Source organism: Boleophthalmus pectinirostris, unplaced genomic scaffold, assembly GCF_026225935.1.
Source record: "Boleophthalmus pectinirostris isolate CB_2022bp ecotype Guang Dong unplaced genomic scaffold, ASM2622593v1 HiC_scaffold_12, whole genome shotgun sequence".
In the NCBI taxonomy this organism is placed as follows: Eukaryota; Metazoa; Chordata; class Actinopteri; order Gobiiformes; family Gobiidae; genus Boleophthalmus; species Boleophthalmus pectinirostris.
In genome coordinates this window covers 35223473-35248520 of record NW_026571018.1, presented here as the reverse complement: position 1 = coordinate 35248520, position 25048 = coordinate 35223473, and the positions used below count along the sequence as shown (strand labels likewise).

At 40.3% G+C, this 25048-nt stretch overlaps 1 protein-coding gene and 1 long non-coding RNA gene across 2 annotated transcripts in view; both read right to left on the bottom strand.

Annotated features, from left to right (window-relative positions):
- pdlim4 (PDZ and LIM domain 4) overlaps nt 1–16249 on the bottom strand; it is a 175602-nt gene extending 159353 nt beyond the window's left edge. Inside the window, exon 1 of the mRNA XM_020917906.2 lies at nt 15991–16249. Coding sequence (XP_020773565.1) covers nt 15991–16083 — 93 coding nt within the window. The 5' untranslated portion in view covers nt 16084–16249. The remainder of the gene's footprint in view (nt 1–15990) is intronic.
- Nucleotides 1273–3073, bottom strand: LOC129407418 (uncharacterized). The gene is made up of 3 exons (XR_008631524.1): nt 2496–3073; nt 2031–2459; nt 1273–1907 (listed from the first exon to the last, which is right to left on the bottom strand). It is a non-coding gene; the product is annotated as an uncharacterized LOC129407418 (long non-coding RNA).
- Nucleotides 16250–25048: the final 8799 nt, after the last annotated feature.

The window sequence follows — 25048 nt, the reverse complement described above, 5'->3', positions numbered from 1 at the left end:
ATGTTCGTATGCTCTGAGCGTCTGTGTTCATAACAGTTGAAAAAGTCACTCCAAGTGCAGTTATTCTCAAATAAATGACAAATTATGCATCCTGATCTGTGTAATTGCACATCCATTGCTATTTTTATTTGAAAGGTTTATTTCAGTCCAAATGTCCAAATCCAAATGTAATAAACTCCATGGAAATGCAGGAAGTGATGTGGCTCTGTGCCCTGGACCTGACACCAGCTGTTTCTATGGCTGGCATCAGGAAAGTCATGAGGCCATTGCACTTTTGTTTTGTTTTGTTTTGAGGCAATAAGTATATTTTTATTTTTACTTACACACTTGATATCTTGCACTTTTGTAGTTAAGATCCTACATTAACCATTTTTCATGTCCAAAAAGTTATGCTGTGTGTTTTGTATGAAAGAGCGTGAATTTTATATTTCGTTTTTTTTGTTTTGTTTTGTTTTCATGTGTGTTTCTGGTCCTGTAGCTTTTATTTCAGCCATATGACACAAGTACAGCAGCAGATTGTGAAATAACAGGTTGTAGACCTGGTTTAGTCCTGGTTTAGTCCTGGTTTTATTCCTGGTTTTGTCCTGGTTTAGACCTGGTTTGGTCCTGGTTTCAGCCTGGTTTTATTCCTGATTTTAGTCTTGATTTTAGTCCTGGTTTGGTCCTGGTTTAGACATGGTTTAGACCTAGTTTAGACTTGATTTTAGTCCTGGTTTAGACCTGGTTTAGACCTGGTTTAGACCTGGTTTTATTCCTGGTTTGGTCCTGGTTTCGACCTGGTTTAGTCCTGGTTTCGACCTGGTTTTAGTCCTGGTTTGGTCCTGGTTTCGAGCTGGTTTAGTCCTGGTTTCAACCTGGTTTTAGTCCTGGTTTCGACCTGGTTTAGGCCTGGTTTTATTCCTGATTTTAGTCTTGATTTTAGTCCTGGTTTAGACCTGGATTAGTCCTGGTTTTAGTCCTGGTTTAGTCCTGGTTTGGTCCTGGTTTTAGTCCTGGTTTGGGCTTGGTTTAGTCCTGGTCTAGACCTGGCAGCGGATTGAGGAATAACAGGTTGTACTGAAAAAAAAAAAGTTTTAATACCAAAATTAAGGACGAGGACAAACATACTAAAACTGCCCTTAGGTCTGGAAGGTTTAATGCCATACTGTGAAACATTCCAGATAAATTACACAATTTAAAGCTCACAAAAGTGCGTTTAGTGTAATACTGGACCTTTGACATACAGTATTGAAGCGTTCAGATGTGAGTGGAGCAGAAAACGTTCGCTGGGGTTGAATGTACTAACAAGTCTTAATGCGCGCCGAGGGACCAATTCATTATCGCCACTTCGCAGAGCTGGTTGGTTCTGGTTTACGGGGGTTTTCTGAGGCTACCCGTAAGTGTTTGACAAATTGAGTAATGCACGAGTGAGTCCGAGCTTCCTGTTTTATTAGGCAACGCGTCGGGGAGGTTTTGCCGTTCCATTCAGAAGTTGCAGTGTTTTATTTTCAATTGTTTATCGCTACGGCAACAATGCTACTTTTCCTTCCAGAATTTGACGACGTTGTAAAGGCTGGACTACAAATTTTGCTAAAAGACAGTAAAAAAATGATTATATTTACGAATTGACTCAAAATAAAATAAAGAAAAAGAGTTCCCAGTCTGTCCGTTTGATTAAGTTTTATTAAATTTGACTTCCTGGTTGGAAATCATGACATCACAGTAGAGAATAACAGAACGGTTACCTAGCAACCACGTCGTAAACTAGGCCAAAACTCGTCTAATGTGCACAGAAAGTCTGACCTGACAAATACAAATATAAAAGAACAACTTTATTTCTTTAAATTGTGTTTAAAGTATTAGGAGAATTTGTTTCTTGGGTAAATTGTTTAGTCCTGGTTTAGTCCTGGTTTAGACCTGGTTTAGACCTGATTTAGACCTGATTTGGACCTGGCTTTAGTCCCCGTTTGGACCTAGTTTAGACCTGTTTAGTCCTGATTTTAGACCTGGCTTAGACCTGGCTTTAGTCCCCGTTTGGTCCTGGTTTAGACCTGGTTTAGTCCTGGTTTAGTTCTGGTTTAGATCTGGGTTAGACCTGATTTTAGTCCTGATTTAGACTTGGTTTAGACCTGGCTTTGGTCCTGGCTTAGACCTGGTTTAGACCTGGTTTAGACCTGGCTTTAGTCCTGATTTTAGTCATGGTTTTAGACCTAGTTTTAGTCTTGGTTTTAGTCCTGGTTTAGACCTGGTTTAGTCCTAGTTTAGTCCTAGTTTAAACCTGGTTTAGACCTGGTTTGGTCCTGGGTTAGTCCTGGTTTAGTCCTAGTTTAGTCCTGCTTTAGACCTGGTTTTAGTCCTGATTTAGTCCTGGTTTAGACCTGGCTTAGACCTGGCTTTAGTCCCTGTTTGGTCCTGGTTTAGTCCTGGTTTAGTCCTGGTTTAGACCTGGTTTAGTCCTGGTTTTAGACCTGGTTTAAGACCTAGTTTTAGTCTTGGTTTTAGACCTGGTTTAAGACCTAGTTTTAGTCTTGGTTTTAGTCCTGGTTTAGTCCTGATTTTAGGCCTGATTTAGTCCTGGTTTAGACCTTTTTTTTTTTTTTTTACAAAAATTACTTTTACTTTTATTACTAATTTCCTAAATATTTTTCAACATTTCTTCACAAATTGCTTCTTCATTTGTGTAAAAAATCATGTATATTTACTACAGACTATTATTTAACCAATTTAAATCAAAATTGTAGAATTTCTGATTACCCTCTGACATCACGAGGTGGAACAGAGCGTTTACAGTCTGAGAGAAGAACTCATTATCACCTGTACAAAAAACAATTGTCAACATACAGTATCTGACCTTGTGCAGTATTTCTATAGATATTTGGTTGAAGTAAACAAAGACATGATGCAGTAAAGGTGAAAAACACGGCAGCAGCTCACCTCACGTCTATAACATCAAAGCAGCTTCAAGACACTTAAATTACACACTTCACTTCAAAGTTGCAAAGAAATTACTTATTAAAAAACTGTATTTCATGGTATATATTTTGACTTGAGTCCTGTATACTTGTGCGCTGTAATTATCTGCACACAAACTCACTTTAACAGGAGCTTTTTGGAAAGTCCTTGTGAGCTTTAAGTCATGTTAGAACTAGTGCTGTCAGGCGATAAAAAAATTGAGAGATTAATTAATTATGATCTGTAATTAATTAATCTAATTAATCTCTTTTTAATCTGACCTAAAAATTGCTGAGAAAAGCCTTCAACTTGAGGTATTTTCATTTAAATTCATTATTACATTATTATTATTACATATAAACCATGAACACTCTAGAGCCACATCAGCTCGTTTGAAATTATAATGTGTTTAATGCTGATTTGCGCAAGTCTCACAGAAACGAAACTTAAAAACCGCATGGCTAATTTGCATAAACTAAGCGAGAAAAAAAATATGCTCTTGTGTCGCTGATGCGGTTCAGCTTCTGTGGGACTGAAGGACACGACTCAGTGGAATATAGATGTTCTTTCTGTGACAGAGTGTTGAAGGTGAAGGTGAGTCTGTTCTGTGTTTGTGTCGTGATGTTTTCAGACGTGTGCAGGTTTATCGCAGATGCGGCGAGAACGAGAATGAAAATCACAATTGTTTGCGGGAGCGATGTGTTATTGTCCCAACAACACATAAAAACAGATTTTATAATAAGGCAACTCGTGTACAGATACAGTAAAGTTAGAGATTAAAAATTAGATGAACGCGATAAAAAAACATAACGCGCTAAATATGACTAATTAATTAATCGAAATTAACGCCAATTGACACCTCTAGTTAGAACGTCGTTTCCTCATCAAAAACACACCTGGAGTTGTGTTTTGTTTCGTTCACATAAACACACAAGCTCGAAATGCTCTACTCCACCTTGTGATGTCACGTAGTAGTTTTCAAGTTAATACACTTAGTGACACATAGTACGGGGTATCATCTGTGTACACCAACTGTTTAACAACAAAGGCATCACCTATTCCTACAGTGAATTTCTCAATGTTTACAATTTTCCAGTAATGCCAAAAGAAAATGCAATAGTTTTTGACGCCATTCCTTCAGGAGGGAAAATGCCGATGTCCACTTACGTACATATTTCTAATGACGACACAACTAAAACAGAGCTGTTTGTTGGTAACTCTGCCCCGTTTTTAAGCTCTAAAACAAATAACAAATGTATAAGAGAACTTATCACAAGAGAATCTATTAGTAAACCAGCTTCTGTTTTTGTCTGGAATAATACATTTACGGACATTAACTGGAATGATGTTTGGCTTTTGCCTAGAAAATATTTTGTAACTAACAAGACTCGTGAAGTCTGTCTGAAAATCCTGCATAGATGTTCCCCTGTTAATGCTGTTATCTAAAAATTTCGCTTAAAGGTTGTATAGAGGATTTTTTAAGGGAAGTGAAATACAGCGACAGTCTTTTTTTCAATTGTTGTGCATGCCTGACACCACCTCCCTCCTCCACAGCTCCCTCAGTAGAAACACCTCCTCCCGCCTCTTTACTCCAGAAATCACACTTGTTTACATCCAGTGCGCGTTCAGAATAACTGTTGAAGTGACCTGTCTAGAAATAATTTAGCGACCGACGCATCAGGTTTTAGACCCTTCGTCTTCGCACAATCGCTGGAAGAAATCTCCAAGAATCACCTCAGCTTGTCTTCGCTCCTTTTCCTCTTCTCTTCTTCTTTCGGCGACCTCAAATACGGACTTTCTTTTCCGGCGAACTGGTCGTGGATTCTCGTCCGCCATCGCAATAAACTTTGTGCGAACTGCGAGGAAGCGACAGTTTGAAAAAGCCTCTAAGAACCGCTGCATAAACCACATAATCCCTGAGCGCCGGCAAGTCACTTACACTAGAAACCTAGGGAGTTTGATTGACAACTCAACAGCCAATAGTAAATGAGGTAGCCTCGTCATCTATTGGCTGATGTTTATCTGGCCTCACTATGTCCACAGTTGATAGATTTTCATTCTTTTTTTTTTTTGGTCATCATAATTACAAGGCTGCTGCATCTCTGTAATGGTGTTTTAGACTTTCTCTGACAATTTGAAACTAAAAAAAAAAATCCTCCATACAACCTTTAAACACAGATCATCTTTGCTCATTCTGTCACAGCGTTGAAGAAACGGTCACCCATTTGTTTTGGGAATGCTCATACACTCAAATCTTTTGGAATGACATTTTTTTTTTTTTGTGAATAGAAAGCTTGATACAAACCTACAATTTAATATAAAACATGTCCTTTTTGGTGTCTTTGAAGAAGAAATTCCTGCTAAAAAAATATATGTGTTGAATTTAATCCTAATCCTACCAAAGTTTCATATTCTTTGCTGTAAATTTTCTAGTCAGAAACACAAATTTGTCATGTTTCAGTCCCTTTTGTCCTCGTATATAAATTCTCTAAATTACTGCACAAATCCCAAAGCCTTGAAAACAAAAGCACTTTTTATGGAATTTGAAATACGAATGTATTTATTTACTTTTCTACATTTGTACATGCACATTTATATATTTACGCTGGGATGCATATGTGTGTTATTAATTGCGCTGATCGAACCTTGTGAGCATATGAACTCTTAAGCCTCCAGCAATGTTTGTGTTTATACCATTGTATATTACATTGTATATTTGAAATAAAAATAAATAAATAAATAAAAAAAAACACATAGTACGGTAACTTCAATGCTGTTTCCTCATCACAAATTCACACTTTTAACACACAAACCCTCCATCCATATTTAGGCTGAGCTCTTCCCTTAACAAAAAACACTCTTGTGACGTCATGAGGTAAAACAGGAAGTGCTCCACTGTGTTTTTAAACTCCATGAGGCCTGTCGTGATGAATACTACAGTGACTTCAGAACATGACAGATGGAAAAAAAAACAAAAAAAACAAATTTGTACTTTTTCTTTGCGCTACAGGGAAATTTTGAGTTACTTTTTGGTTATGACAAGATTTAATCCTTTATTGTCTGCATCTCCAAAGCTCAAAATGCTCTGTTCCACCTTGTGATGTCATGTAGTGGTACTTTTCAGGTAATATACATCACATAGTACAGTGACTTTCAGAGTAGTTTCCTCATCACAAACAGAACACACAAGGTCAATTATTAAGTTGCGGCGGAGCTCTTTTCAGGACAATATTTTCACAATTTCTTTCATAATATTTCAGTCCTGGTTAAATCCTGGTTTAGTCCTGCTTTAGTCCTGATTTTAGTCCTGGTTTAGTTCTAGTTCAGTCCTGGTTCAGTCTGGGTTTAGACCTGATTTAGTCCTGGTTTAGACCTGGTTTAGACCCAGTTTTAGTCCTGGTTTAGTCCTGCTTTAGACCTGGTTTTAGTCCTGATTTTAGTCCTTTATTAATTCTGATTTAAACCTGGTTTAGATCTGGTTTTAGTCTTCATTTAGTCCTTGTTTAGTCCTAATTTTAGTCCTGGTTTAAACCTGGTTTAGTCCTGGTTTAGTCCTCTTTTTAGTCCTGGTATAGTCCCGGTTTAGACCTGGTTTTAGTTCTGTTTTTAGTCCTGTTTCAGTCCTTGTTTAGACCTGGTTTACACCCGGTTTTAGTCCTGATTTAGTCCTGATTTAGACCTGGTTTAAGTTTGTGATTTGAATCCTGGTTTTAGTTCTGATTTTAGTTCTGGTTTAGACCTGGTTTAGTCCTGGTTAAATCCTGGTTTATTCCTGGTTTAGTCCTGGTTTTGTCCTGGTTTAGACCTGGTTTAGTCCTGGTTTAGACCTGGTTTAGTCCTCCCACATCTCCATCTGTCTACACCTCCAAAGCTCAAAATACTCTGTCCCACCTTGTGATGTCACGAAGCAGCAGTATTCACGTTACACGACATCACAAGGTGGAACTGGGTTGTTTTCCGTTTCAGAGAAGAACTCAGCCTGAATCCGCAGAGTTTGTGTCAAGATAAAAGTTTCAGTGCATTTAAATCCAGGACTTCATGTCACGAGTACTTGCCGTGCTCTTACATACATATAGACATTTTTATTCCCGTCTTGAGTTCTCACAGTTTTGCCGCTTGAGATAAATGACAACGGTAACGCTGCCTCAGCACTAAATCACATTATACACAATCCTACGGGACTACTGCTTCCTACAATAGCTGTCCGTGACCATTTCCTGAAGCTAATTTTGACTTATTCTCCCATAAATCAGAACAATTGGCTCCCATAGTCAAATAATTATTGTGTTTGGCAAAAAAGGGGGCATTTTTTCTTCTCCGGAGGCACTGACGTCAACCGGACAATAAAGTTTTAAGCACGAAAAAAGGACGAGAAAAAAAAGCTTTACGGCGCTGCATATTTTACTCGTCGTGAACGCGTCCTCCCAGCTGCTTCCCTTCGCGGATCCTCGGCCAACTTTCGCTTTTATTTATGTCAACAATGAGCTAATCAATGTAAACTGTTTTTACGGCTACCTCTGAAGCGCAGCTCGTAATGAACGGAGTGGATGCGGTAATCAGGGAGAAATGCGAGGGCCGGTCCAGCGCGGCAGGTTTTCCGAGCGTAAATCCGTGGTTTTTGAAAGCAGGGGTCACGAAGGGGTTGGCTCCAGAACGGACAGTTGCGTTAGATCACAAAAGTGTTCACAATAGAAACAACTCTACAGTGTAATGGATTAATCTTTAGGGATGTAACGATATCCAAATCTTTCGGTGCGATATTTTCACGATATACATCTCACGGGACGATATTTATTGTCATACTTTGGAGACAGGACACTAGGGTTATAACTTTTTGAACTTTTTCCCAAAATCAAAGTCCTGCATCATGATTGGATGAACTTTTTGGTATAATTGAAGAAACCAAACTCCATTTTCAACACTCTTTTAAAAAAAGTCCCACCGAAACAAAAAAAAACTAGAAAAGCACTCAGAGAGCGCAGACCTCCGCCAAGGACTACCCCCATTTTTTACATAAATTGCGATAAAATCAGTCTTCTGGATCAGATCCGGATCAGCCTTTGGAATATGAAAGAGGATCCCATTGTCCATCCCTGAGTCAAATTTCATGGGGTTTGGTCAATAATTAACCGAGATATTGAGAAACAAAATTTTTGGCCCCATTTACCACAATGTTAACTAAAATTTCAAAGTGATCCAGAATCCAGGATTTCTTCCGGATCACCCCCAAAATGAAATCAGTTCTTCCTTTTCACATTTCCAACAAATCCTGAAAATTTCATCAAAATCGGTCCATAACTTTTTGAGTTATGTTGCTAACAGACAAACAAACAAACAAACAGACAAACAAACAAACAAACAAACGCCGGCAAAAACATAACCTCCTTGGCGGAGGTAATTAAATACACATTACAGCCAATGATATGAAATGCGAAACCATGCGAAGTTCTCACAAGGGCCGTTACAAATCAATTTGACTGAAAATGAAATCAATAATAAGTTGTACTGCTGTTACAACCCACCGCTCGGGACAAAGGAAAGTAACACAAACCAGATATGATGTAAAGTAAACGGGTTTTATAAAGTGATGCAGGTAAGTACAATAACAAAATAAAACGTTTTACATTTGACCAATCAGAATTCCCCAAAGTTAACTAAACCACTCCTAAACTAAGGTAAGCTAACAGCAACGAAAAAAAAACAACTGCCCAAGGACCAAGCCAAACTGGCAAAACTAAAAACTTATAGTAACATAAACACACTTTACAATATCAAAGAGAGAGAACTAGCGAACGTCTAAAGATGTGAGGCGAACTGAAACTGCCATCCAACCGCCAGGAGGGACGGTCGCACTGCACTTTTATTGGTCGAGGTGATTGACGCGTAGGGAAGGGATTGGAGGAACGGGACGTCAATCCTCCGACCACAGCACAAGGGGCGTCGGAGCCAGTCCACAGCGACGGAACCACGGCCACCAGTCAGACATCAGGCACCACACAGGACATGCAAACACGGAAGATACACGCGGTAATACAAACCGGAGACGGACCGCGAGCCGTAACAACTGCCAACATAATATACTGGAGTTTCAGTTTCTATTCGATTCATCGTTGTTAACCAACACTGACAATCATCATTTTTGGACTTTTAGTGGCCTATTTTATATGATCTTTACCCTGATGATGTGTTTTGTTCCTGTGTTATTAAAGAGAAAATTGCCTTTGGTTATTTTATGATTGAACAGATATTAACCTTCTAACGGTTTTATTCTGGTTGTTGGGAGACTTTACCAAAACTTATATATGACCACCTGAAGGTCAAGTCCTTTCATTACTAGCAACAGTTCATCAAAATATGAGTATCAGTATATGAGGATCAGTCCTGGTTTAGTCCTGGATCAGTCCTGCTTAGTCTTGGTTCAGTCTTGGTTCAGTCCTGGTTTAGTCTTGGTTCAGTCTTGGTTCAGTCCTGGTTTAGTCTTGGTTCAGTCCTGGTTTAGTCTTGGTTCAGTCTTTGTTCAGTCCTGGTTTAGTCCTGGTTCAGTCCTGGTTTAGTCTTGGTTCAGTCTTGGTTCAGTCCTGTCCTGGTTCAGTCTTGGTTCAGTCCTGGTTTAGTCTTGGTTTCAGTCCTGGTTCAGTCTTGGTTCAGTCCTGGTTTAGTCTTGGTTCAGTCTTTGTTCAGTCCTGGTTTAGTCCTGGTTCAGTCCTGGTTTCAGTCCTGGTTTAGTCTTGGTTCAGTCTTTGTTCAGTCCTGGTTTAGTCTTGGTTCAGTCCTGGTTTAGTCTTGGTTCAGTCTGGTTTCAGTCCTGGTTCAGTCCTTGGTTCAGTCCTGGTTTTTAGTCCTGGTTCAGTCCTGGTTCAGTCCTGGTTCAGTTTCGGTTTAGTTTTGGTTCAGTTTAAGTTTTTTTTTTTTTTTTTCATTATTCGTTAAGACAGAAAACTGAAAAAATATGATACAGGGTATAGAGGTTGTAAAAAAACACTACAGGATACTTTTTGTACTTTGTTGAAATTTTGGTGTGAATCATTTCCGTCATAATCCCAAGAATTCAAGAAAAAAGCATATTTCTTCATGTTTTCTGCACTGAAATGAATCATGGGATATGTAGTTCCCTGTGCTTATAAGCTGCTGCTACTAGGGGTGTAACAATATCCAAATCTCACGATACGATATCGTCATGGTATAATGGACTAATCAATAGGGATGTAACAATATCCAAATCTCTCCGATATTTTCACGATATATATCTCACGGTACGATATTTATTGCGGAATTTTGTGATTATTATTGTGTTATTTTTTGAGGCTAACAAAACTGTTAATCTGATACTTTTGCCTCTTAAAATGCCTTGATAAGACTTAATCCAAAGAACTAAAGACCTGTTCAGACCAAACACCAATGGCGCGAATAAATCGTGTCAGACGCCCCTAGTTTGCCGCTTGACGTTTTTGAGTCAGTCACTTCATTCGCGTGAGTTTGGGAATTTGGTCGCGAGAGTAAATCCGCTCTATTCGCTCCAGAAGGAACAACTGCGGCTGCACGATGTCCTCTGCATCTGTTTGGAAAAAACGGCGGACTTGGACGACATCGTGCGGGCTGACTAGAGCGGGACCAGGGTGGGTTCTGAGTTTAGTCCTGGTCTAGTTTCATGGTTCTGTAGGTGATTATAAACTGCATTAATTGTTATAACTTGATTCTGCATCATTTTCAGTAAAAAAAAGTAACATTTTTGTGATTTATGGTGTCTTTATGTTGCAAGTCTCTTTATGTTGCAAGTCTCAAGTAAGTCTCAAGTTTTTGACCTCAAGTCCGAGTCAAGTCCCAAGTCAAATACAGGCAAGTCGAGTCTCGAGTCACTGGCCCATAAGTCCAAATCAAGTTCAAGTCGTCTGCTTTGAGCTTCAAGTCATTATGTCCGTACTGAAAGTGTTTTTTTGTTTGTTTGTTTTTTTAATCAAACAATCTATAAGACACCTCTGTGTATTTCGACATGTCAAGTAGAGTATACGTTTTCTGAGATGGAGGAGAATGGGGGTCATGACTTCACAAATCGTGTACCCCCACTTAAAAAATCCCCACTACACCACTGTTTAGACCTGTTCTCCGCACTTTAACAGACTCTTTTATGTTTGATAGAAGCACTCAGCCTAAACATATTTATTTTATTTATTTTTTATCTATTTGTATGTATATATGTATGTATGTGTATGAAAGTGAAAGTGCATGGAGTTGAAAAACAGTGCACTTCCTGTATTACTGCATGACATCACAAGGTGGAACAGAGTGTTTTCTGTTTGAAAGAAGCACTCAGCCTAAACATGCAGCGTGTGAATGAAACAAACACAACTACAGGTACGTTTGCGATGAGTTAACAACATTATACCATAGATCAGACGTCCCCTCATTTCTGAGATCTAATTTAGAAAAGAGAAAAAAACTAAAACTTAGAAATGACGGAACATAAGGCTGCGGGAACATCGGCGCGCTCCCACTTTTTCATCATTATTCACACAGTCGGCGACTCATAGTTTGTCAGCGTGACTAGCCCTCGCTCGCTCCTCCGTCACCGCAGCATCACGAGCCCCGGGGAGCAGCAAGTCCGCCGGCTCCTAACGACCTCCCCGGCTCTCGTCCACAATCCCCCCCCCCCACCACCACCGCCGTAAATCCATAAATTACACCTCCCCGTCGGAGTTAAAAGCCGGTTTGGTGCGCGCCGGTAAAGCCTGGATCTGAGCAACACCTGGAGTCTCTCACCGTCTCCAATGAAAACCAAATGTCTCCCTCTTTCTTTCTTTCTTTCTCTCTCTCTCTCCGTTCAATCCTTCCACTGTTTATCTTGGACGGTACAAACGGCGGAGCGGCTACTGCTGTCCCGTGCCAGAGCTCTGACTTGTGACCCATATATTTAAAATTCAAATGGTCAGAGAAGTTCACACGGGGAGAATCGCGTCCACGCGCAGCCGCACCTTGTAACGTTGCCGGTTATATAGAAGTAGTGTACACGCTGTTTACTGGCGTTAATAGAGCCGTAAATGTGAAGGGCCGAGTTTGAAGTGGGGTTTTTATGAAGTTGGAACGTTCGCCTGGAGCTGAAGAGACCGGCCAGCGCCAAAGTTTGTAAGGAGGAACGCTAGAAAATTCAGAATATTTTGTTGATGGAAAATAGATCATCTGTGAAATGTCAAAAACCTGCTGTTCCGTTCAGATCACGTGGGATTTAAAGGTGCTACGTTACGCGGAATCTGTGTATCGTCGGTTCAGTCGTTTTTCAAAATAAAACCAAAAATAAGAAAATGAAAAAGCAACTATTTTTTTTCATTATTTGTCTCCAGAACCAAAATGAAAAAAACAGATAATGATTTGTTTTTTTCAGTCTGAACCAAGTCTGAACCAGTACTGAACCGGTATCAGTCCGGGTCTCAGTCCTGGTCTGGACCCGGTCTGGTCTGAGTCTGGTCCTGGTCTCAGTCCCGGTCTCAGTCCTGATCACCTGACAGTCTACGTGGTTCAGTCCTGGTTCAGTCTTGGTTCAGTCTTGGTTTAGTCTTGGTTCAGTCTTGGTTTAGTCTTGGTTCAGTCCTGGTTTAGTCCTGGTTCAGTCCTGGTTCAGTCCTGGTTCAGTCTTGGTTCAGTCCTGGTTCAGTCCTGGTTTAGTCCTGGATCAGTCTGGTTCAGTTTTGGTTTAGTCTTGGTTCAGTCCTGGTTTAGTCCTGGATCAGTCTTGGTTCAGTCCTGGTTCAGTCCTGGCTTAGTCTTGGTTCAGTCCTGGTTTAGTCCTGGTTCAGTCCTGATTCAGTCCTGGTTCAGTCTTGGTTCAGTCCTGGTTTAGTCCTGGATCAGTCTTGGTTCAGTCCTGGTTCAGTCTTGGTTCAGTCCTGGTTTAGTCCTGGATCAGTCTTGGTTCAGTCCTGGTTCAGTCCTGGTTTAGTCTTGGTTCAGTCCTGGTTCAGTCTTGGATCAGTCTTGGATCAGTCCTGGTTCAGTCCTGGTTCAGTCTTGGATCAGTCTTGGATCAGTCCTGGTTCAGTCCTGGTTCAGTCTTCGTTCAGTCCTGGTTCAGTCTTGGATCAGTCTTGGTTCAGTCCTGGTTCAGTCTTGGATCAGTCCTGGTTCAGTCCTGGTTCAGTCTTGGATCAGTCTTGGTTCAGTCCTGGTTCAGTCTTGGATCAGTCCTGGTTTAGTCTTGGTTCAGTCTTGGTTCAGTCCTGGTTCAGTCTTGGATCAGTCCTGGTTTAGTCTTGGTTCAGTCCTGGATCAGTCCTGGTTCAGTCCTGGATCAGTCTTGGTTCTGTCCTGGTTCTGTTCTGGTTCAGTCCGGCTTCGCAGTTTAAGTTTTTTTTTTTTTTTTTTTTTTTTCCATTATTTTTAGGACTTAAAATCAAAAGCTGAAAAAAAAAAATAATCGTTACCTGTTTTTTCATTTGGAGACAAATAATGAAGAAAATAGTTGTTTTTTTTTGTGTTCTTGTTTTTGGTTTTATTTTGAAAAACGAATGAACGAATGACACAGGGATTATTACTCAGAACTGTCTCCTGGGAATTTTGAGTCATGTTATAATGTTCAGGCTAAAAGTGAAAAAATGCCTAGCGCACTCAGATGGCCAATGTCCACAAGCTTTTTTTATTTTTAAATATTGTTTCAGCAAAAAAAAAAAAGTGTTCCAAAGCAAGAAAAATATCTGACGAAATCTAACAATATTTAAAAATTAAAAAAAAGCTTTTGGACATGGGCCATCTGAGTGAGCCAGAGGTGGGACCAAGTCTTTGTGTTGCATGTCTCAAGTCTTTGACCTCAAGTCCGAGTCAAGTCCCAAGTCAAATACAGACAAGTCCAAGTCGAGTCTCAAGTCACTGGCCCATAAGTCCAAGTCAAGTCCAAGTCGTCTGCTTTGAGCTTCAAGTCATTTCAAGTCTTTAAACCAAAAATTACCAAATACAGCTTAGATTTTTGCAATTTATATGAATTTTTTACTAAATTGTACTTAAAAAAAAATCATTGTATATTTATATGTGAGTATTTATGGAGAATATAAGAGTTGGAGAAATTAATTTAGTTGATTTTTCTTTTTTAAATGTCTTGACAAGATCTTAGTGTGAATCATTACAGTCAAGAATTCAGATTTAAAAGTCTGAGTCAAGTTCCAAGTCATTGACCTTCAAGTCCAAGTCTTAATCCCAAGTTTTTTTCAAGTCAAGTCTCAAGTCCTAAAAATAGTGACTCAAGTCTGACCCGAGTCCAAGTTGCAAGTCCCCACCTCTGGAGTGTGCTGTGCTTTTTTTTTTTTTTTTTCGCTTTTATCTCGCTGCTCCTCGCATTTGCACCTCTACAAAAAGTTTGGTGTGTGTTTTCTGTTTCATTTGATAATGTTCAGGGTTCCCGCGGTCATGGAAATCCTCGAAAGTCGTCGAAATTGAAAATGTCATTTTCTAAAACCTGTAAATTCAATGAAAGTTTTGGAAAAGTCATGGAATTTTAGTGTCTCTTTCACGCAACTCCAACTGTTCCTCATGAGGCTGTTCTGATTATTTCTGAACGTCTGCGCCTTTTGTTTAAAAGAGACGACAATAAATGCACTGACAGGATTTAGAACGTTCAAAAAACTATAATCCCAAACCATAAGGTGAGTGGAAAGAGTTAACGTTTCATATTTAGCTCTAAAAGTCTGATCAATTCTACACATGTAGGTGCTGTAAAGTCATGGAAAATTCACTTTAGGTCATGAAAAAATCACGGAAAAGTTTTGAAATTGTGTCAGTGAAAAAGTGTGGAAACCCTGAATGTTCATCAAAAACTTCAGATAACAACAAGTAGTGTTTAGTTTCATTCACACATGTTTAAGTAACGCTGCGTTATTAGTGTGTTTACGTTTTCAAAGCTTAAAATGCTCTGATCTACTTTGTGATGTCACGAAGTGGTAGTTTTCAAGTGAACACCTCCCTTTTGGTTCAGTAGAGATCGGCAATTCCAGGTTTGAAATCATCCAAATGATTCTAGTGAAAGTGCGTGGAGTTGAAAAACAGTGCACTTCCTGTATTACTGCGTGACATCACAAGGTGGAACAGAGTGTTTTCTGTTTGAGAGAAGAACTCAGCCTAAAAATGCAGCATGTGAATGAAAAAAACAAAACAAAAACACAACTCCAGGTCTGTTTGCGATGAGGAAACAACATCATAACACAGATCAGAAAACAGCGCAACTTGGCCCTTTAAGTCAATGTGATAATACAGGAAGTGCTCCACTGTGTTTTTAAACTCCATACACCTTCACTAGAATCATTTTGGATGATTTAAGACCTGGAATTGTCAATCTCTACTGAACTAAATGCAAAAAGGAGCTGTTAACTTGAAAACTACCTCTTCATGACATCACAAGGTGGGACAGAGTGTTTTCTGTTTGAGAGAAGAACTCAGCCTAAAAACGCAGCGTGTGATTTAAACAAAACACAACTCCAAGTACGTTTGCGACGAAGAAACATTATAAAACAGATCAGAAAACAGCGCAACTTGGCCCTTTAAGTCAATGTGATAATACAGGAGGTGCTCCACTGTGTTTTTAAACTCCATGCACCTTCACTAGAATCATTTGGATCATTTCAGACCAGGAATTGCCAATTTCTACTGAACTAAAACTAAAAGTGTAGCTGTTTACTTGAAAACTACCAATTCATGACATCACAAGGTGGGACAGAGAGGTTACAGCTTTGGATAAATAGACAGATTAATAAACCAGAGTTGCTCAATTGTGTCTGAATGAAACAAAACACGACTCCAGGTCTGTTTTTGATGAGGTAACAGTATTATAACATGACTTAAAGCTCACAAGGGTCAAGTTTTGCGCAATATTGGACCTTTAAACTCCAGACTACAGGTTCGTCCGTGCGTAAAAGTTAACAACGTCACTGCCAACATCCCCCCCAAAAACACAACACACGTGTAAAAAGCGACTAAATAAATACAATGCCAAGTCAAACGTGTCCACTCCGCGTAACTTCGTAATTTCCTTCCAGACTCCAGAATGAATGAAAGAAAGCGCACTCGGCGGTGTCAAGGACTTACCCGGGATACGGTTAAGGGCGTGCTGAAATCCCGTCCACCCACGAGCCGAAAACCCCAAGGAGAGGGTCCCATTAGCATCACAGTCTGCGGCATTTCGAGTATATATCGCTTTTGAGACGGAGACAGACGGATGACAGGCGCGCGAGTCGTCAAGGCGAGCGTCCACGGTGCGTCCAAACTGCGTGCGTAAAACCAAAAGAAGCTCTTGGCGTACTCTCCCGCTGCCAGTAGCTGCTACTAGGCAACGCTGTGCCGGCTGAGAAAACTTTGCTCGGGTCTTGATTCAGGTTTAAATAAACGAAGCCGCCTCTGACGTGGTTGACGTGGGAGACGGGTTGTCCTCTGTCCGGCCCCTTTTTGGTGAGAGCGCTGGGAGAGGAGAGGAGAGAAGTGGAGAGAGGAGGAGAGGAGAGGAGGGAGGGAGGGTGGCCGCGAGGAGGGAGTCCCGTGAGCCAAAGCGGATAATTCAACTCGACAGGCGCCATAAAGGAAAACCCGACTCGGACATTTTCGATACAAGCGCACAAATACTTTCACTACTTTGGCTGTCACTTTGTTTTAGCGTGTTAATATTAACGGGGACGGCTGGTTATTCATTAATTGTTTTATTACAGGCTGCATAACTGGTTACCGGGCAACTCAAATAAAAGATGAAAATGGTGTGTGCGTAAAGGGGTCACGGGCGGAGCAGCTGGACCGGGACGATAAGTCTGTTTAGATTTGATGAACTAAAGGACTGACTTCTATTCCAAAAGAGCTCGAGTTGGCTATTACATTTTTTTTTTCATTCTAAATGTAAGAAAACTATTTTAAAATATGAAGTCATTAATGCATATGTGAGATCCCAGACTTCCCCCTCCCCAGACACCTCCACCAGCGCTTCCAGAGACGTTAAAGGTGCTTTCACACTAACAGCAGTCGGTGCTCATCAGACGTTCTATTTGAACCAGAAGCTCTTAGTTGTGTTGGTTTTTGTTGGTGTGAAAGCATCAGTCGTACTCAGATCTGCACTAAATCAAAAAAGAGACTTTCTCAGTTCGCTTGACTCCACACCAAATGCCAAACTCTGGTGCGGTCCTTCTGGTGAGAACGTGAACTCGGGTCCAAACCATAGACGGTAGATCCAAACCAACTATTTGAAATGGATTATGGGAGGGCAGGCTCGAACTCCCAAATTGAGCATCCCGTGTCCTGATTAAGAGGTGTGACGGGGGGCGGTGTTGGGTCTGGACGCCTGCCCCCATGGCTGGTGGTCCATAGGTTTGTGAGTCCGAGCTCCCCAGGCCAGAGATGCTTTCAGACAGGGTTTGAGAAACTGTGTGTGTCAGAGGCCGACTTCCACTTGGGGACCAGCCTGTGCTGTCTGTACCCCGTGGAGGAGCTTCATGGGAAGGCCACTGGCCGAGAGGGTGCTTCGCCTCGAGAGGTCTGGTGTGGGAGAGCCTCAGTATCCCCAAGCCATGTGCAGTGGAACCCGCTGTCCACAGGAGCCTGGGATATACGTCAATCTGACCAATTTTGGTTTGTTTGCAGGTGTGAAAGCAACACACTGGAACCTATATGCTACATCAGGGGTGCTCAATACGTCGATCGCGATCTACCAGTCGATCGCGATCTACCAGTTGATCGTCAGTGTCGTGTGGGTAGATCGCCGTGTCTTAGTACTCATCTCGGACTCGCGTTTGGACTCGGTCTTGTCTCTCACTCGAGGTCTGACACTCAACAAGTGTGATCATATTTCATTACGGCCGCTGCTGTTGGTAATAAACTTGTAGCGGGTGCAGGAGCGTGTGGGGCGTCTCAGTGCAGCCTGTGCGCTCATTTGAAACCCGCGGAGACTCTACGGCGCATCACAAACACACACGCTCCCTATGCACGGCTCGTCTGCGACAGCGTGTGCCCTCGTGTACCAGCGTGCATCACAGGGCAGGTTCAACTTCCTAAACATCCTACCTGTCCATCTGCCTCACGTCAGCACGCCGCCCCTCGCCTTTTCACGCTGTCGCTCCTTCCTGCGTACAGCGAACACAAGCCCCTCCCACAGTGCGGCTGATTAGAAGAGCAAGACCAAACGTGAAGCAAAAAACAGTCTAAATTTGTGTTACAGTGTTGACACAAAGCAGGTCTACAGCATAGAGCGGATCTACAGAACAGACCTACTGCCACATTTGGCTGAAGTTTGTCTAACAAAAGTGCACAAATGCATCTGTGTTTGTCACGATGTGTGTTTGGTTTGGTAAACGTGCAGAGGCTGGTAAATATCACTGCAAAACCAGAAAAGAATGCAACTCCAGTTTGGAACTTTAAAAAACAGATTTAAAAATCTTCCTTCACTTTTTTCACAGTTTTGTGTAAAGTGCCAGAGGAAGTTCTCTTAAAGAAGAGGTTCTCAAACTGTGGGTGAGGGTCCAAAAAAGGGGCACAGAGTGTTTCAGTGCAGTTTGCTTGGCTTTGTATTAGGTAGATCATTTTGACTTGGTCATTTTGTAAGTAGCTCGCATGCTGAAAAAGTGTGAACTCCCCTGTGCTACGTAACACCAACTTTATTGCCTGGAGTGGACCAAATAATCAAACTCGTGGTATGAAAACGTCCTACATAATATGCTATTTTCAGATCTATGTTATAATGTTTCCTTATGACAAACAGACGTGGAGTTGTGTTTTGTTTCGTTCACACATGTTTAACACGCGCTGAGTTCTTCTCTCAAACTATAAACACTCTGTTCCACCTCATGATGTCATGTGATAAAACAATACACTTGATTGTCACCATGGGGAGTTTTGACCTCTGATGCATCCATCTCTGTCATCTTGTTGCTAGACTTGGTCAGGACCTTGGAGGGTTTTACCTGTGGTGCATATTCTGTCGAAATGGGCCGCCCCATCAGCAGCCTAAATCGACAGTGACATCTATCAATTCACACTACCCCGTCGAAATGAGCTAACTTGCATTTTTCCATTTACAGCTGTATAGATCCAATAAACCCAGTTTTACTACATATTTGGATTAGAGACGCAGGTTTGATGCTGTTTACACACAATGATCTTTTTTTTTTTACTTTAGTTATGTACAATTTCAACACAATTATATGAATATGCATAGGTAGTCATAGGACAGTCATATTCTGCTCAAATAGGGCTCCGACTAAAGGGAGCTCATTTCGATAGGCCTGTATCTTCTATCAAATAATGCTCCCACTATAGAAGAGAAAGAAATGACTGGAAACTCTGAAATCTTTATGTTAAATATAGTTAAATATATAATAATTAACACTAATATCACAGGCTACAGTGTGAATTTCCTATTATAATATAGTGATAGTTTATTTATACAGTGCCAAAGTTACAACATTTTCTACACATGGAAACAAAATAAAATAAAACAATAAAATCAAATATTAAATCCAAACTATTCAATCATCTAACGTAGATATTCTGCTGAAAATCGAACAGCACGTGTCGTTTCTTAACTTGTCCAAACGTACAATAAAACCAAAACACTTGTTACGACACTTCTGCCTCGGGAGCTCAAATCGACAGCATTTAAACTGGAACAGCGCTTAGACGGGTGGACAGGTAGCTCAAACCGATCACTAGAATCACTTGGATCATTTCAGCCCTGAAATCGGCTAAAAGTAGATGTAAACTTAAAATCTACATATCTGTCTGCAGTGTTGGGGAGTAACAGATTACATGTACCAGCGTTACGTAATCAGAGTACAAATTATGAGTAACTGTATTCAGTTACAGTTACTGTTTCAGTGAGTGGTAATTGGATTACAGTTACTTTGTTAATTCCACTCATTCCCAAAAACTAAACCAGGTCTAAACTAGATCTAAACTAGATCTAAACCAGGTCTAAAACCACAACTAAACCAGGACTAAAACAAGATTAAATCAGTACTAAAAGCAGGACTAAACTAGATCTAAACCAGGTCTAAACCAGGTCTAAAACCACAACTAAACCAGGACTAAACTAGATCTTAAACCAGGTCTAAACCAGGTCTAAAACCACAACTAAACCAGGACTAAACTAGATCTAAACCAGGTCTAAACCAGGTCTAAAACCACAACTAAACCAGGACTAAACTAGATCTTAACCAGGTCTAAACCAGGTCTAAAACCACAACTAAACCAGGACTAAACTAGATCTAAACCAGGTCTAAACCAAGACTAAACCAGGACTAAATCAGGACTAAAACAGGACTAAATCAGGACTAAAAGCAGGTCTAAACTAGATCTAAACTAGATCTTAACCAGGTCTAAACCAGGTCTAAAACCACAACTAAACCAGGACTAAACCAGGACTAAAACAATATTTAACAGGACTAAACCATGCTGTGCGGACGTGTCTCCTCCTCTTCTATCAATAATATTTTTAATTTGGTTCAGTAAAGTCTGGGCTTTTTTATTTTCATTTAGCAGACAAAACATTTTATGTTACGATATCCTGGTCTTTGCTTCCCTACAGCAAATTAAGTAATCCAAAGTATTCAGATTACGTTACTCACTTTAAGTAATTAAGTGGATTATGTTACAAACTACATTTTGGGGTGTGTAATCTGTAATCTGTAGGGGATTACATTTTAAAAGTCACCTTCCCAACACTGTCTGTCTGTCATGTTGAGTTTAATAAACCGGCGTGAATGAAACAAAACACAACTCCGGGTCTGTTTCTGAGGAGGTAACAACATTCTAACATGAGATAAAAGTTCACCTAAGTCGTGTTTGCGTAATCTAGGACTTTCTTCACTTCATGCAGATGTTATTGCTTTTGTCCTGGAGTCTTCTAGTGTTTCATTTATTCATTTCTCTATTTCCATGGAGACCAGCAGCCACATCATCACGCCAGTTTACAATTTAATAATGCACGTTTTTGTGGTCATTCTGACAAATAAAAACTCCTAGAACTGAATACATGCGAGATATATTTGTTTAATGCCTTACTGCGGATCATCCCAGGCAAAATAATAACATCACCGTGGAGACAAGCAGATGGTGGAACCTCAGAAAAGTTACACAGTGCACATTTTTATCACCAGTCGAATAAGCTACTGTAATGCCCTGCTCTCTGGTCTTCCCAAAAAGAGTATTTCAGGTTTGCAATTGTTACAAAATTCAGCAGCGCGTGTCCTGACTGGGACCAGAGGGCGGGACCACAATACACCGGTTTTAAAATCACTGCACTTGCTCCCTGTGAGTTTCAGGATCGATTTTAAAGTTCTTTTACTGGTTTTTATCCCTCTCAGGCTCAAATCTGATATTTGGGGAAAATGATCATATGGGGTAGTAATATACAATCCTGACTTTTTTTTGAGAGATCTTCACATCCAATGTGTTCTGGGATGTTGCAGATTTGCAGCATTGGTCCAGTGTGGTAAATTAACACTGATGACTGAAAATTATATGAACAATAACTTTATGTGTGTACCACTTTTCATAACAATGAAAACATAAAGCACAGTGTAACAGTTTTACAGTGGCAGAACAACATCACTTTTTCGTGTGGTGCTCCAAGAAACTATTTTTATCCTTTGTAAACGACAAAAGTACTTTGCACTTCTGGCAGGCCGTTTGTGTGTAGTCGTTCTTGCACAGTCTGCATCGTCCACGTTTATCAGCATGGATGGGGAAAAAAGGCTCCTGAATAAAAAAAAAAGCTCATAAAATATGGATTTGGAGTAAGTAGGTAATTGGCATTTAGCTGATGCAAATCTGCAACGCTTGCCTGGAGAGGGTTAAATGTCTTAATGGTTTTGGGCCTTCTTATCTTTCAGAACTGCTTTTACCATACGAGCCCTCGTGGACCCTGCGCTCCTCCGACAGTAGGATCCTGGTCATTCCCAAAGTCAGGACACACACTCAGGGAGAGGCGTCTGTCCAGTACTACGGCCCCCGTCTATGGACCTGCAGCCGGAGGAGCTCAGGGCCAAAGAGAACGTTCATGTTTTTAAGAGCAGGCTCAAGACCCGCCTTTTTAACTCAGCTTTTGAATGAAATCTTATACTTTTATTTGTTTTTATTGTACACATTCTATTACAGGGGTGTCCAAACTTTTTTCATCAAGGGCCACATCTCGAAACACAGATGAAGCAGTGGGCTGATCGAGGGCCGTAGACTGGTGCTCAGTACAGTGAATAATTTAAATATGTGCATGTTTACACGTTAGAATGAACCATCAGCCTTTTCATGCTAAGATCGTCAAAACCAAACACTAAATAGTAAATATTAGCTTTATCAAAGTAGATTTTCAAAAACATTGCAGTAAAAAGTGAATTTGAATTGATGCAAGGTAATTCACCTGGAAGTCTGAGGGCCAAGAAAAATTTGTCTGAGGGCCGCATTTGGCCATAGTTTGGACATGCCTGATCTATTATATTTATTTATTTATTTATTTTAGGCATATTTTTAGGATTTCCTGTGTTTCCTCTGTAGGAGCCTCTGCATCAGGAGCGGAGGTCGGCTGTAGCTGCCAGGTCTGTCCTGTTGGCTCCTGGTGGAGAGTTGGTGCTCAGGCTTCATCTCTCCCCTGGACCCTGTGGTGGTTCCTGGTGGTGGTGGACGTCTCTCTGTTCCTGGTGTAGACGGCTCCTCTGATGGTGCTTTCTCAACTGGTTCACCTGCATTCAGCCTCACATTCTACTCTGTGCGGTCTTATGTATTTTATGTATGTGTGGTCTTGTATTTTAGCAAGTTAGTGTGGGTGTGAGTGTGTGTGCAGTGTTGGGAAGGTGACTTTTAAAATGTAATCCCCTACAGATTACAGATTACATACCCCAAAATGTAGTTTGTAACGTAATCCATTAAATTACTTAAAGTGAGTAATGTAATCTGAATACTTTGGATTACTTCATTTACTGTAGAGAAGCAAAGACGAGGAAATCTTCACATAAGATGTTTTGTCTGATAAAAGACAATAAAAAGCCCAGACTTTATTTAACCAAATTAAAAATAGTATTGATAGAAGAAGTTTAGTCTTGTTAAATCCTGTTTGAGACATGGTTTACACCTGGTTTAGACCTGGTTTAGACCTAGTTTAGACCTGGTTTTAGACCTGGTTTAGACCTGGTTTAGACCTAGTTTAGACCTGGTTTTAGACCTAGTTTAGACCTGGTTTAGACCTGGTTTTAGACCTAGTTTAGACCTGGTTTTAGACCTGGTTTAGACCTGGTTTAGACCTAGTTTAGACCTGGTTTTAGACCTAGTTTAGACCTGGTTTAGACCTGGTTTAGACCTAGTTTAGACCTGGTTAGACCTGTTTAGACCTAGTTTAGACCTGGTTTTAGACCTAGTTTAGACCTGGTTTTAGACCTGGTTTAGACCTGGTTTAGACCTAGTTTAGACCTGGTTTTAGACCTGGTTTAGACCTAGTTTAGACCTGGTTTTAGACCTAGTTTAGACCTGGTTTTAGACCTGGTTTAGACCTAGTTTAGTTTCCGGCAATGAGTGGATTTACCGAGAAAAAATGGATGGAAATGTGGGATTGTTTTTAATCACTGTAAAGCACATTTTTCTATGGAAAGCGCTTTATAAATAAAGTTTGATTTGATTTGATTTAAAACAGGCAATTTGAAACACACAAAATAAATGATCTGGCCTGTTTGATATTCAGAATAGTTATAATGTTTCTTTGTTTTTGAAATGAGGTGATGTGGTCGCTGTGTGCCAATGTTTCAGGTACGAACAAGACTCTTAAATCTCTTCCGATGAAAACTGTGTTGTTCTAATGTTCTAATGTTTACTTTAATCTCACTTTTAACTAATAAAAAAGGACGTCCCTCACCTTAAAGACAGGATATTATTATGTTTTCTACCATGTTATAATATCATTACCTCATCAAAAACACGCCTGAAGAGGTCTTAGATGTCATCCATACATGTTTGAGTAATCTAGTGATCTCTCCAAAGCACTATTCAAACCCTCTTTATGCTTAGCTGTAAGATTCTGTGCAAAGCTCCGCCCACAAGCCTACATCACCCACGCTCCCACACGACAATTCTCCATAAATGTGCACAGCAGCTTTGACAAACCTGATGCGATGTGCAGTAGTTTCATGAGCAGGACTGTGTTGTGATAACGCTCTGAAGGGGGAGTAAGTTCATGCAGGGAGCAAAACAAGTGTAGACTCAGAAACAAAAGTGAAACTTGTTACATGTTAATACGTTGTTTTCAGCAAATACAGCATTTTCAAAACAATAAAAGGTGACATGGTGATCTAAATATGCGATGTGTTAGCAGTAAACACCCCATAGAAGTCAAATACCTCCTCTTTACGATCTTTTTAATATGAAAGAGTAGTATCCAAATTGTACTTTGATAAACTAGTGGCCTTTAAAGGTCTTGTGTTACACGAGTGTAGTGCAACCAGGAGTACGGTCATGATCTGTAGGACCAAAGAACACAAGGACATGAGATATCCGGACTTTTGCCTGTTGAATGTTGTGTCGACTGTTACGACAAAAGTGAAATATCTTGGGCAGATCATCACTGTGGACATGCAACATGATGATGATGATGATGATGATGTACATATGTGTAGGATGCTCTGTGCTCAGGTAAATACTCTTACGTGTAAGTTTGGCTCTTGTACAAATGATGTAAAGTTGTTATTGTTGAAATCATACTGTACACTGTTATACACAGCCCACATCTGGATTAATTACAAAAAAGTTGTTTCTGCACGAGTGAACACTTTGAAAGCTGCACTAAGAACTTTAATGTCCAGTTTTATTTACAGGGAAATTGGACAATGAAATAAGAATGTCACTCACAAATGAGATTCAGTACAATAAGATATCAGTCCAATATGTAGAAACACTGGTATGGTTGTCTTTTTTAAAAACATAAATGTTTATTGTTTTGTATTGTCACTGTCCTTATCTGTTTTTAAAATGGACCATGAGTCTAAAATACAGATGAACTGAACTGAACAAAATGGATTCTTGTGAGCTTTAAGCCTTGTTATAATGTTGTTACCTCCTCAAAAACAAACCAGAGTTGTATAAAACACAGAGGAAGTGAGAGCTTCAGAGTATTTTAATAGAAGTCCACAACAGG